The following is a 13,317-nucleotide window of genomic DNA, read 5'->3' on the forward strand; positions in this document are numbered from 1 at the left end:
ATACCCCTGCTTCCAGTTGAGAACTCCGATCCTGTGTAGAGGCTGGACCCCGACATTAGACATCAGCTCAGAGTGGAAATATTGTTTCCTATTGTCTGGTGGGGCCTCCAGACCTTTGCTATGGAGATGTGGCTGATGAACTGTTACTTTAAGGAGATTATGCAAGGCAAAGCAACCATGTAAACAGTCTCTTTACACAAACTGGCTTTTAAAAATAGAGCCTATGTTCCCCCTTGAACTCCTGAGCCTCCATGCCCCATCTCTCCAGGGCTGGTATTACGGGCATGTGCCACCATGCAGTTCATGTGATGCTGGAGCTCAAACAAAGGGCTCTGTGGATGCTTGGCAAGCATCCAGCCAACCGGGCTATCTCTTTCTAGTAAGGCTAATTTATTTAATTTAATAATTTAAATTAAGCTAATGTAAAACTATGTGGTGCACAATTCAGTGCAAAATTTTTGCCTGCTTAGAAGTGTGTGTGTATGTGTGTGTGTGTGTGTGTGTGTGTGTGTCTGTGTGTCTGTGTGTCTGTGTGTCTGTGTGTACAGTAGTAGTAGTAGCAGCTGCAAGAGTAATGATGGTGATTTAAACTCTAGTACTGAGCTGTACTTCAAGTCTTGGTCTAGGGCTTTGAATATTTATCTACATATTTGCTTTCTATATCATGGTAAGCTGAATTGTGACACATCATCTCCCCGTTGTAAATTTTTGACATATGGGGGTTGGGGATTTAGCTCAGTGGTAGAGCGCTTGCCTAGCAAGCGCAAGGCCCTGGGTTCGGTCCCCAGCTCCGGAAAAAAAATTTTTTTTGACATGTATTATAAAAATCTACTTTTCTTTCTATTACATATTAATTTGTCATGTCAAAATGCTTTAATTTCCTGGAGAATTTAATCACTTAGATACTTTATAACTCCGAGTAATAGAGGTTCTCAGAACTGGAGAGATGGATCAGTAGGTAAGAGCGCTGGGTGCTCTTCCAGAGGACCTGGGTTTGATTCCCAGCACGCACATGTTGGCTCATAACCATCTGTAACCATCTGATTCCAGAGAGTCGAACACCCTCTTTGACCTCCACAGGAAAGACACCCACAAATAAATTAAAGATGATTTTTTTTTTAAAATATAGAAATTCTTTATGCTTATCCTGTGGCATCGCCTGCCTATGAGCCCATGGGTATTCTAAGGGTCCCCTGTTGCTCCTTGACAGACAGCCTACGCCAACACCTAGGACTTGAAAATAGTGACTATTTACTATATTTTATTATCATGGGTCCATGGATTCCTTCAGGGTTCTGCTGGGTGGTTCTTCTGTCCAATAGTGGGGCTACCTGGTTGGAGGATCCAGCCCCATCCAAGAGTCAAAGAGCAGCCTGTAGGCCTGGCTCCCATGGTGCTCCAGATACCGTCTCCCCAGCATGGCCAGGCTTACAGATGATGGACCTCCTGGTGACTTGGGATACCTGAGATTATCACTAAGTAAAAGTTCCAGGTGTTTCACAGCTTTGTCCCAGAAGCCCCAGAGAATCTCTCACTGAGTTTTAGTGGTCAAGCAAGTCACTAAGCCTAGCCTTTCACAGAGTTAAGAGAATTTGAGATTGTCAGTTAGCACAGCTGTTTTTGCGAAACACAATTCTCAAATGTTTCCTAGAATCATTATATTGATATATGTACTGGTTACCTCTTTTGATGATTCTTATCATGTCGATTTTATTGACTGGGGCTTGGATTTGTGCCATTGCTTAAGGACTCTTCTGTGTTACTCTGGGATATACAGGGCTTTGACGTCCTATGCAGTGATTGTTCTATGGAACTCATTGGAACAAGCACCGTGGTCCTGGACTGGTGTGGTCATTATTTTTCACATTTCTTAAATCAAATTCTCCAGCTCTGTGACTTGCTTTTAAGCCTTGCCTTCACAGTTGGAAACACTTTCTTCATTTTCCTTTTTTTGTAATTTCCATCCATTTGTTAGCTTGCTAGTCTTGGTTACATAAATAGTGTCCTCAAGGCAGTAGGATAGAAACAAAGTTAAATGTAAAAGGATTTCCAGTGCAGGGTGGGGTGGGGGTGCGGGTGGGGACAAATGCAAAGTGCTGGAGGGACAGCTCAGTGGTTTGCTTGCTGCTCTTGCCAAGGACTTGCGTTCAATTCCAACTTTAGTGGATCTGATGCCCTCTTCTGGCCGCAGCGAGCAATTGCACCTACACACATACCCCACCCCCATATATGCATAATTTAAAAATCAAATAAAATCTTCAAGAATTATCTAAGAAATAAAACCAAACACAAATAAATCTAAGATGCCTGAAATGGCTCCATTTCACTGGAGGAGGCAGCCAGTAGGATGTCGGTTTTCTTGGCTACCAGAGCTCTATCATAACTGGTGCACTTACTACAGCCTTTAATAATTGGTTCTTACATGAAAATGAGATTTGCAAAAGTGATTCTATCATGAAGATCAGTACCATACAGATCTATACTTGCGAACACTCAGTGTATCTACAGCATCACAGAAATCTTCTACGAATGTTAGCTTGAACAACCAATCACCTTTCACATTTCTGTGTGAGGTTCTGGGCAGCAAAGCCAGGAGGGACCCGGCTAGGCAGGAGCTCTAGGGCTGAGCTAAACGTGCTTCAGCTCTTCAGCTTTCTAGGCTAGGTCTTACTGTTTTAACTCTTGTATCTATTGCTGTATTCTTCACTGAAGATGCCCATCTGGAAGGTGAGAGGGGACATGCACTTGTTTGTACCCCTGTAACCTAACAGGGGTCATCTAGCTTCCCAGCAGAAAGTTCCCAGACAATGATGGAGAAATTTCCTATAAAGACAGCTTGAACCGGAGGAAAAAGAAAACCATCTATGGTTATTAAAGGAAGAATTCAGTCACATCATTCATGTGACATTTTGGGAAAAAAATACAAAAATTCATCGGCTTTGATCCATGAAGAACAGATGTTTATTATAAGTGAGGTAAGACTCTGTGTCAGGTTGGTATTGTACACATCCAGAGTGACTATAATGGAAGAAAGGGGCTTAAAAAGATACATGGGAAATGGGAGAGGAAATATAGGAAGAGGAAGAAAATGGGGAAAACTAGGAAATTAGAAATTAAACAGTCTAATGAGTATTTGTGAACACAAAGTCATTTAAGCACGTCTTGAAGATATACGGCTTCTTAGAATTCTGCTCTGAGAATGGAACTTACCCTTAGATGTGGGACTTTGAACATTATTACTACATGGAAGGTGAAATGTTCTCAGATTTTTTTTCTTTCAAATCTGTTGAAGAACCTACTGTTCCAAGCACTTCTTGCGGCCCTAGGGGTTGAACTCAGTCCTTCCCACAAGCCACGTAAGTGCTGTGCCACCACTGAGCCGCAACCCCATCCCCCCAGAGTCTTTGCTCAGGAGTTCTGCGAGCTGTGTAGGTCTTCTGGGGCTGCACTTTCACCTTCCACACAGCCTCCCGGTCCTTGCCAGGAGTCTTCCGAGAGCTCCCTTCACGTCCTTATTCCTCAAGGTGTAGATGAAAGGGTTAAGGGTGGGGGTGATTATAGAATAGAAGAGGGAGATAAACTTGCCCTGCTCTTGGGAGTAGCTGGACGGAGGCTGCAGGTACATGTAGATGGCGGGCAGGTAGAAGAGGGAGACCACCAGCAGGTGGGAAGAGCAAGTCCCGAAGGCCTTGCGCCGCCCCCTGGAGGACTGGATCCTCATCACTGCCTGAGCAATGAAGCCATAGGAGAGGAGGATAAGGGCTAGAGGGACCAGCACGAAGAAGGCCACCAGCACAGCCAGTGTGGCATCATTCGCGGTTGTATCAGCACAGGACAGCTTGATCATGGCTGGCACCTCGCAGAAGAAGTTGTTCAGCACCTGCCGGCCACAGAAAGGCAGTTGCACCGTCAGGATGACCTGAACGAGGGAGTTGCCGAAGCCGCTGAGCCAGGCTGTAGCCACCAGCCGCTGGCAGAGTGGGCGGTGCATGATGATAGCATACCGGAGTGGCTCACAGATGGCCACGTAGCGGTCCAGAGCCATGGCAGCCAAGACAACGCACTCGGTGCAGCCCAGCCAGTGGAAAATGGCGTATTGCACGGTGCAACCCCCGTAACTGATGGTCTTCCGGGAGCTGCCCATGTTGAACAGCATCTGAGGGACGGTGGTGGTGGTGTAGCAGAGGTCCAGGAAGGACAAGTGGCTGAGGAACACGTACATGGGACTCTGAAGCTGGAGATCCAGCTGGGATACCAGGATGATGGAGATGTTTCCAAGCACAGCCAGAATGTAGGACACCAGGAGGACCACAAAGACTGGGAGCTCCAGCCATGGCCTGTCAGAAATGCCCAGGAGAATGAAGTCCTTTGGGGTGTCCCAGAAGCAGCTTTGGTTGGCACTTCTCATGCTACAGCATCTTCTGGGAGCTGCGATGAGTGAAGGGAGCTGGAACGAGTGACTGTCATGGGAGAAAATGAGTCATTTTCTCCGTGTCTGCTCTCCCTTAGGCTTCATCCTGCCTGACCCTCCTGGGTCTGGATGGGGGTCAGGGCAGCAGTATGTCGCCTCTCACCCCTCCTACTCTGACCTTCACCAAGCCAGTCTTTCTAAGCTTCAGTTCCTGCATCTGTTACCATGGGAGTGGGGAATGCAGCTCACCTCAGCTGCAGATCCTGGAGAGGACAGAGAGGCTTCTGCGCCAGAGTTCCACACAGGCGAAGGTTTCAGTCATGTTCAGCCACGACTTGTCGTTGGGACATTTGGCTTCTCCACAAACTGACAGGAAAGTGTCCACTTCCTGAGGCTCTTTTATTTTGTCTTCTGGAGGCAGAGACGGGAGAGAAGAAAGAGGTGAAGTAAAGCAGGAAGAAGGGCTTTGCAAGCAGAGCGAGCGGGGAGGGACTCCTGGTAAGATCACAGTCATGCAGCCTTCTCACCTCTGATGGCTGACACCTGGCCCTGTCACTGTGAAGAGTGCTCTGGCTCCCAGGACAGCAGAAGCGCTTGCCCTCGGACTGCTCACCATGGCAGCCCTGTCACTCACAGTAAAAACACCTGGGCTCCGGGCTGTCTGAATACCTGGAGTTGCCAGGGCACAGGAAACTTTAGCTTCTGATTTGTTACTGATTCCCAAGGAGACCTGAGAGCACACATGGTGAGCATGGGAGAAAGCCCTGAGGATTGTTTGACAAAAGATCAGATGGCTCTGGGATGCTATTTCTTTCATATTTAGAGTGACATTCAAATTCCAGGTACAACTTTGGCAAGGAGATATTATCTGAGACACAGGCACGCGCGCGCGCGCGCACGCGCCCACACACACACACACACACACACACACACACACACAGAGACAGAGAGAGAGAGACAGACAGAGACAGAGACAGACAAAGAGAGAGACAGAGACAGAGACAGAGAGACAGACAGAGACACACAGACACACAGATGCATAGAGGCACACAGACAGAGACAGAGAGTACAGCCAGTTTGATTTCTGGGTGCCTCAACTAGCAGGAAAGAAATGAAATGCCACCAGTGACTCGTGGGGTTGAGGTAGGAGACAATGTGAAATTAGCCAGTTAGGAGTTGGCCTCAGCAAGCCTTTGACAGTCTGGAGACCCTCAACCATCTGGAAAACTCCCCTCATGATAATCAAAGATGCTGTGTGAATCAAAGCTCCACGGTGTGCAGGGGCTGCATGAGTCACAGCCTCGGATAACTGTGCTAGCTCATGACGGGGCTCCAGTGCTAAGGAGAAACTTGTCATCTATGCAGCAGAGGACAAGTCACCTTTGTGCCTCTGTTTCTGTTTCCACTGCCTGTACCTATTTAAAACACATAGCTCTCCACACTTAGCCAGCATCCTCTCTTAGAATCCCTATTTGTTAAAGGTTTCTCTCTCTTTCTCACTCCATTTTTTCCTCTAATAAATAGTATGGGTTGAAGTGTTCAACTCGAGTCCATGGCCTTCATTCTTCATTATCTGCAAGACATGACCCCAGGGTGGAGGCAGTCTGCAGTCGCAGCCGACAGCTTGCTGCCTGACTCAAGGCTGCACGGTCATTCCTGAGTTCTGATTTCCCCGTCTTCCCCCAGTATGCCTTTGAGTCCACACTGGAGATGCAGTGCTTCAGGATAAAACTGAAAACCAATCTCACATGTAGGTAGTTTACAGATGAATTAAGAGTTTCATCTTAAATCTCAGTTTGGTACTTGGTGCACACATTGGAAGATTAATGAAGACCTCCTTAAGCAGGCACACCTCCTCCAGCTGATAGTCCAAAGAACCCCAGTGTCGTCTGAAAACAACTCAAACCCTAGAGTTTAGATAGACGAGTGCGAATTTCTTCTGCTCCATCTTTGCAGAAACGTTCTCATGAGGCTTGTGAAACATTCCGTTATTGCACGATTCTATCAAAAAATTCTTACAAGTGTTGCCTTCAGTGAGCAGGATTTATCTCTAATGAGATCTGGAACTCTGTTTTAACACAGTGAGTTATGAAACCCATGTTTTTTGTTTTGTTTTGTTTTTGTTTTTGTTTTTTTTTTTTTTTTTTTTTGTTCTTTTTTTGGAGCTGGGGGGAACCCAGGGCCCTTGGTGCCTTTTAGGCAGTTGACCTTAAACAAAACCCATGTTTTAAGGCTGCCGCTGGAGACTCAGTTCTCCAGTCTGCCTTTCATGGTGGTAGTGGTGGGATCCAGCCCTATGGTGCCCTTTGCAGTCGATTTCTGGGGAAAACAATCTGGATGCCAGGCTGCTACACATGACCCTTGGTTCTCCAGCTCTTTCTTTCTCCAGTCTCTGCATGCATTTCCTGCTGGAATGCAGCTATCCAGTCTGTGTCACCTACACATGACCCTTGGTCTCATGCAGTCATCTGTCTGTCTGTCTGTCCTTCCATCTGTCAATCTATCTATCTATCTATCTATCTATCTATCTATCTATCTATCTATCTATCTATCTATCATCTATCTACCTATCATCTATCTATCATCTGTCTATTAATCTACCTATCATTTATCTGTCTGTCTACTACCTATCATCTATCTGTCATCAAATCAAATCAAGGCAGTCAAATCAAGGTTCCAGTTCCTGTCTCAGTAAGCAGGACTACACCAGGGGAGACTGAGCCCTGGTGGTAAGGCTGCGGATGGTAGCGTTTCCCTTAGCTGCTACTAATAGGTGCTTCCACGACAACGGTGGATATGCAGGGTTATGTCCTGGCTCCATGGTAGCCTTCTCCTTACAGTTCTGACTGGGGTAAAATTTGGCCATTCCCAGCACAATGAGGAAATAAATATACACTCTCCCCATTACCAGTTTTAGCTAGTTTCTGCTCAGTGAAACAAAGGCTTCATTCTACGAACTAGCCTCTACTTGTAGTGTCCAAAAGTAGATGTCACAAAGCCTCCCTGTGTTGCAGAGTCTAGCTTGTCCAGAGCCCAGGACTGACCCTTATCTTCCATGGATCCCTGGCATCTATAAGGGACCTGGCTCAGGGAGGGAGGGAGCATTCTTTGCAGTCTGTGCTGGTCTGAACTGGGGAGAAGTATTTAGGAGGGTGATCGCTGCAAATGCAGAAGGTGTTCAAGAAAGATGATGCTACTGTTTGCTCTGATGAAGCTCCTAAGACCTCATGCTTACCTGGCCCTGGCCCCCGGCAGCTGGAGGGAGGTCATTCTTGGCCTGGAAGTGGGAGGGACTTTTCCTTGCTGCAGATATTCTGGGGAACCCCTGGTGTCAGCTGTGCTCTCCTCTGTCCACAGGAAGTACAGGATTGCAACGACCTTGTGCTGTGGACACTGATTTGGTGGAGCAGTTTCTACACTTATATAGGCAGGTCATCTTATTGCCAAAGCCGGAGTGCTTGGGCAGCAATCCAGCCCACATCACACTTCCCTGTAATGTCACAATTATTCCCCAGGTTCAGCTTCACTTCATCCCCTGCGCTCTTTTCCAGGAAGGTTCTGCTCCTTCTCCCCAGACACGGCGTAGAAGCTTGCTCTCCTCTGGCTAGGAAGTTATCCCTGATGTTTTATTTAATTAGTGTCTAAGGGATTCACTGATAATTGATGTAGTGTGAACTTCTAGTATTTGCAGTTAATGGTACATACTAAAAGACCAGAAGGTCAGAGGAAATGCAGTAGGCTCGAGGCATGGAAGAGTTATTTCTCTTCCTCCTCTTCCTCCTCATCTCTTCTTCTCCTCCTCCTCCCCCTCTTCCTCCTTCTCCTCCTCTTCTTCTTGTTCTTCTTCTTGTTCTCCTCTTTAAGGTTGGTGAGGTGTTCACTGTAACGTTAATAGAGGACTGATTTACGTAGCTGTGGTTCAGGTACAAGCTGATCTGGCTTCAGCACCAAAATCAACCTCCGGGTCTCCAGACAGGTCACCTGGCTTCACTGTGCCCCATCTCTGTCTGCAGAGCATGAGAAATACTGGCTGTGCCCTCCAAAGCACAAGGGAGAGAGTCATCTGTCTGTAACCTACATAGAACAATAACTAGCATAGAGGAATTCAAGTTCAGATCCGTCTCGTCTCTGAGGGCTAACGTTGTCTGAGCTGCCTGTTCCATTTGTTGTACAGAAAGGATGAAATGTCTGGATAGAGACCAAGCATGGAGGACAAATCCTTAGTCATGAGCAGCAAATCGCATGAACAAAAGCCAGCTGTGGAGCTACCACGAATGGGAGTGCTTTAGACAGTTACTTCTTCCTTCTAGTTAAAGAAAAATTGTAGGGGCCAGGGAGGTGACTCAGCAGTCAAGAGCATCTGTTGCTCTTGCAGAGTTCCCAGGCTTGACCAATATGGCGGTGCACAACTGTAGCTCCAGTTTCAGAGCTCTCTGACTCCCCATGGTTACTAGACACATGTATAGTACACAAACAAACATGAAGGCAAAACCATAAGATAAAATACATAAGATATACATAAGATAAAATATATAAAATCTAAAAAGTCATTAGTGTCTTTTCCTTCCTTTTCTTAATAAGGCTGAGGATTTGCCCATTTTTGTCCAGCTTTTCAAAATATTGTCTATTCCTTATATAGTTTTTTTTATCTGTATTTCGTGAGCTTATCTTTTGATTATTTATTGCAGAAAGCATGGAGATTCTTGTGCCCACAAATAAACACTGGGGGAAGCAGGAAGTTAGACACACAGGGCTGTCCCTTCAAAGAGAGGATGCATAACCTGTTGTTTACCCAGAAGGCTGGAAGCAGACATGGTTAATAGCCTGGTGACCTCTGCACCACCTGTGTGGCTGAGACTGCACCAGATCCTTCCCAAGACCCTTACCGTGAGCTCGTTTTTCTCAGCCAATCTTTAGAACCCACGTCTACAGTCTACAGAAGGTGTCAGATGTGGTCAAGCTATAGAAGCCATCTTTATGGAAGGTTCACGTGTACTTTATAATGAGTTTTGAGGTAGTCACATCTGATCTGTCTTTAGCTTATTTTGTTCCTCCAGGATATGTATGTAAGCTTTATTGTACAGACAGGCTTGAGTTAATTATTATTGGGAATGTTTTCACCAACTTGTGCTTAACTATGCCTACAATAAACAGAATCCCAAAGTTTGAATCAACGCTGGCTATTTAGTGGTGCTGAGCGGAACTGGCTTCTTGCTTCTCACAGATCATTACTCTGCTGTCCATGGTGGTCCTGGAGCCCCCCTCACAGATTGTTACATTGTTTCAACGTTTTAAAAGCTGTTTCCAAGGCCTCGAGGTACATCTTCAGGTCACTGACTGGAGATTTCTCTGACTTTTCGGCATGGTCACTCATAGCTATAAACTTCCCTGTCTGAACCGCCTTGGGCTGCATACCAAGGGTTACCAAGGGTTCTAGGACTCATGCTTACTTTTCATCTGACCACGGGAATTTTTAAACCTTTCCCCCCTGATTTTCTTCAAGGACAGCACAGGCCGTTCAAGAACATAATTCAGTCTCTTCGTGTTCATATAGTGGCTGTCACTGCTTTTTATTAGTAACCTCTAGGGTTTTTCTATTATGATCTGATGAGATACAGGAAACTTATTTTCGTTAAGGTTGGCTTATGGTCCAGAACGTTGTCTCTTTTGGAGAAAGTCCTTGTGTGCTGAATGGGAGGAGCACCCTGCAGCTCTTGGATGGACCATCCTGCAGATAAATGTGCCATCCTTCTGAAGAACGAAACGGCTCAAGCTTGAGGGTGTGGGGTAGGCTTGATCGGGATCACCTCTCTATTTAAGTTGCCCACTAGTGTTGAGGCTGAGTTTATTTATACCCGTATGACCAGTGTTTGTTTTATGGGACTAGGTGCACTAACATTTGAGTGTATATGTTTATACTCACCATGTCTAATTGATAGTCTGCAACTTTTATGAAAACGTACTGATTTAAAGTACTCTTTTGACCAATTCTGACTTGATACCTGCCGTGTCAGATCAAAAACGGCTATTCCTTCTTGTTTGTGGTCCCCGTTTGCTTGGAATATACTGTTTCATCCTTTGACATTCAACCTGTGAGCCCTTGTGGATTCAGCGTGTCAGCGTTAAGGCAGCCTGCAGCTGTATCTATGTCTGCACCCAGTCAGCTTGTTTCCACGTTTGAATGGGGGAATGCAGACCACTGACAATTGGATTATTACTGAAAGGAATTTGATGATACCTGTGATTTTGTTTGTTTTCTCTGGCAGATTCATATCCTGCTTGCTCTTTTCTTTCCCCCAATTCGTGTTAGGGATTTATGGAGTTGGTTGGTATCTGATTCTTCATTAGTTCTGGCTTATGTGTCTGTGGTTCTCATGGGATCTGTTATTTCATGGTCTCTTGTTCTGGGACTGCCCTTCTTCTGCCCTGTGTGCAGGGGTTTTGTTTTGGTTTTTGGTTTTGTTTTTTTAATCTATCTTTTGCAGTGCTGGCTTAGTGGGCATGACGTGCTTTAGTTGGTACTCACCTTGGGATATTTATTTTTTCATTAACTTAAAAAGGTTTCTTTGGTGGGGGCTGGAAAGATGTCTTAGTGATTAGAGCTTGCTGCTCTCTTGGAAGATGGGGCTCCAATCTCAGTACTCACCTTACGATGCTCACAAGTGTCATGGAACATTGGTAACGGTAGCTCCAAAGGATCCAACACCCTCTTCTAGCTTCAGCCAGATCTGCACACATGTGGTAAACATAGACACAGACACACAAGTCAAAGTAAATCTTTTTTTTTTTTTTTTTTTGGTTCTTTTTTCAGAGCTGGGGACCGAACCCAGGGCCTTGAAGCGCTCTACCACTGAGCTAAACCCCAACCCCCAGAGTAAATCTTAAGAGATTGGGAATGAAGAGGTAACTTGGAGGTTCAGAGTGTTTGTTGCTCTTCCAGAGAACCTGAATTCGGTTCCCAAGACCCACGGCCAGCAGCTCATACCGCCCCGCAGAGCCAGCTCCAAGGGATCCGTCTGGTTTTTCACAGGCACCCAAACACGTATAGCTTTTACAAGCACACACACACACATACATTCTTTAAAAACAATGAGATGTCTTTGCTGACACCATCATTTTGTTTGGCAGTATTTACTTTCAGGGCTTGAGCTGCACTGTCTAGTCCTTCCCTGGGTTTTAGTGTTTCTGTTGCTAGATCTAATGTTATTCAGATGAACATGTCTTCATGAATGAGTTGGCTTTTTGGCTACATTAAAAATAATTTATTTATTTTTATTTTATATACATCGGTGTCTTGATGGCATATTTGTCTGTATGAAGGTGCCAGATCCTCTGGAACAGGAGTTGCAAACAGTTGTGAGCTGCTCTGTGGGTGCTGGGAATTGAACCCTGGTCCTCTGGAAGAGCAACCAGTGCTCTTAACTGCTGAGCCATCTCTCCAGCCGGTTTTTTGGTACTCTTATTATTTGTCTTCATCGGTGTCCTATTGCTGTGAAGAGACACCATGACCATGGCAACTCTTATAAAAACAAAGCATTTAATTGAGGCTGGCTTATAGTTTCAGGGGTTTAGTCCATCATCATCATCATCATCATCATCATCATCATCATCATCATCATCTTCATCTTCATCATCATGGCAGATACGGTGTTGGAGAAGTAGAAAAGTTTCACTTTCAGATCTGCAGACAGCAGGAACACAGACAGAGCCTCTGGGCCTGGCTTGGGTTTCTGAAACCTCAAAGCCCACCCGCAATGACACACTTCCACCAACAAAGCCACACCTATTCCGTCAAGCCACACCTCCTGATTCCTTTCAAGTAATGCTACTCTCTGGTGACCAAGCGGTCAAATCTGTGAGCCTATGGGGACCATTCATATTCAAATCACCACATTTCACTCTTTGGCCCCCATAGGCCTCTCATGATATCATAATGAAAACTGCATTTTTAGTCTAGCTTTAAAAGCCCCATAGTCTATTACAGTTCCCAAGTCCCTTCTGAGACTCAAGGCAACCTCTTCACTGTAACCCCTGTAAAATAAAAACCACAACACAGATCACATACTTCCAACATACAATGGCACGTCACCATGGCAAAAGTCAGAAGAGAGAGTATAGCCATGAAACGCTGGGCCAAAGCAAAACAGAAACCAGCAGGCAAACTCCCAATTCTGAATCTCCATGCCTGACGTCAAAGTACTCTTCTGCTCTTCTTTCAACTGTGTCGATTGCAACAAACTTACCTGTCTTGGGTTGGTTCTACACTATGCTAGCAGCTCTCCTTGACAGGTATCCCACAGCTCAGGCGTCTCCAACATCTTGGGGTCTCCATGGCAATCCAGGCTTCAAATCCACATCTTCATGCAGTGGGCTCTCTGGGCTCCATAGCAGGGATACTCCTGACACACACCTGGCCTCAGTGGCTTTCCTTAGCTGCAGACAGAGATTCCACAATCCCTATCTTGTATTCTTGACTCTAAAGCCAGAACCACATGGCCAAAGCTGCCAAGCTCTGCTGTTTGCTGGGCCTGGAACATGGCTCCCTTGTTCAAAGGGCCTGAGGTAGTAGACGGCACCAAGGAAACAGTGTCTCCCAGACACGACAGGACAGATAACACCTATGAACTCCCAGAGACTGTGACAGCATGCACAAGACCTGCACAGGTTCAAACCAGACAAAATCCCAGCACTGAGAAGGGGAGTGGAAACAAAGTCCTGCCCCTGACCAAGAAGACATCTGCAAGTGCTATCTGCTAGGAAAAGGAAAATCAGTTTTTTCCAATGGGTTGTCACTGTGGATATCAGTCACACTCCAAGGCAGGATCCACGCACTGGAAGAGTTGGCTAGGACAAAACAGACTCCATGATGTGTGTGTGTGTGTGTGTGTGTGTGTGTGTGTGTGTGT

The 13,317-nt window shown here is 45.8% G+C and overlaps 1 protein-coding gene across 1 annotated transcript; it reads right to left on the reverse strand.

The window, feature by feature from the left end:
- Window positions 1-2,933: 2,933 nt before the first annotated feature.
- Window positions 2,934-4,749, reverse strand: LOC116909132 (olfactory receptor 2B11). Its single transcript, XM_032912617.1, has one exon. The coding sequence runs from the start codon at window positions 4,406-4,408 to the stop codon at window positions 3,452-3,454; it is 957 nt and encodes a 318-aa protein (XP_032768508.1). The 5' UTR covers window positions 4,409-4,749; the 3' UTR covers window positions 2,934-3,451.
- Window positions 4,750-13,317: the final 8,568 nt, after the last annotated feature.

The sequence above is a fragment of the Rattus rattus genome, chromosome 9, assembly GCF_011064425.1.
Source record: "Rattus rattus isolate New Zealand chromosome 9, Rrattus_CSIRO_v1, whole genome shotgun sequence".
In the NCBI taxonomy this organism is placed as follows: domain Eukaryota; kingdom Metazoa; phylum Chordata; class Mammalia; order Rodentia; family Muridae; genus Rattus; species Rattus rattus.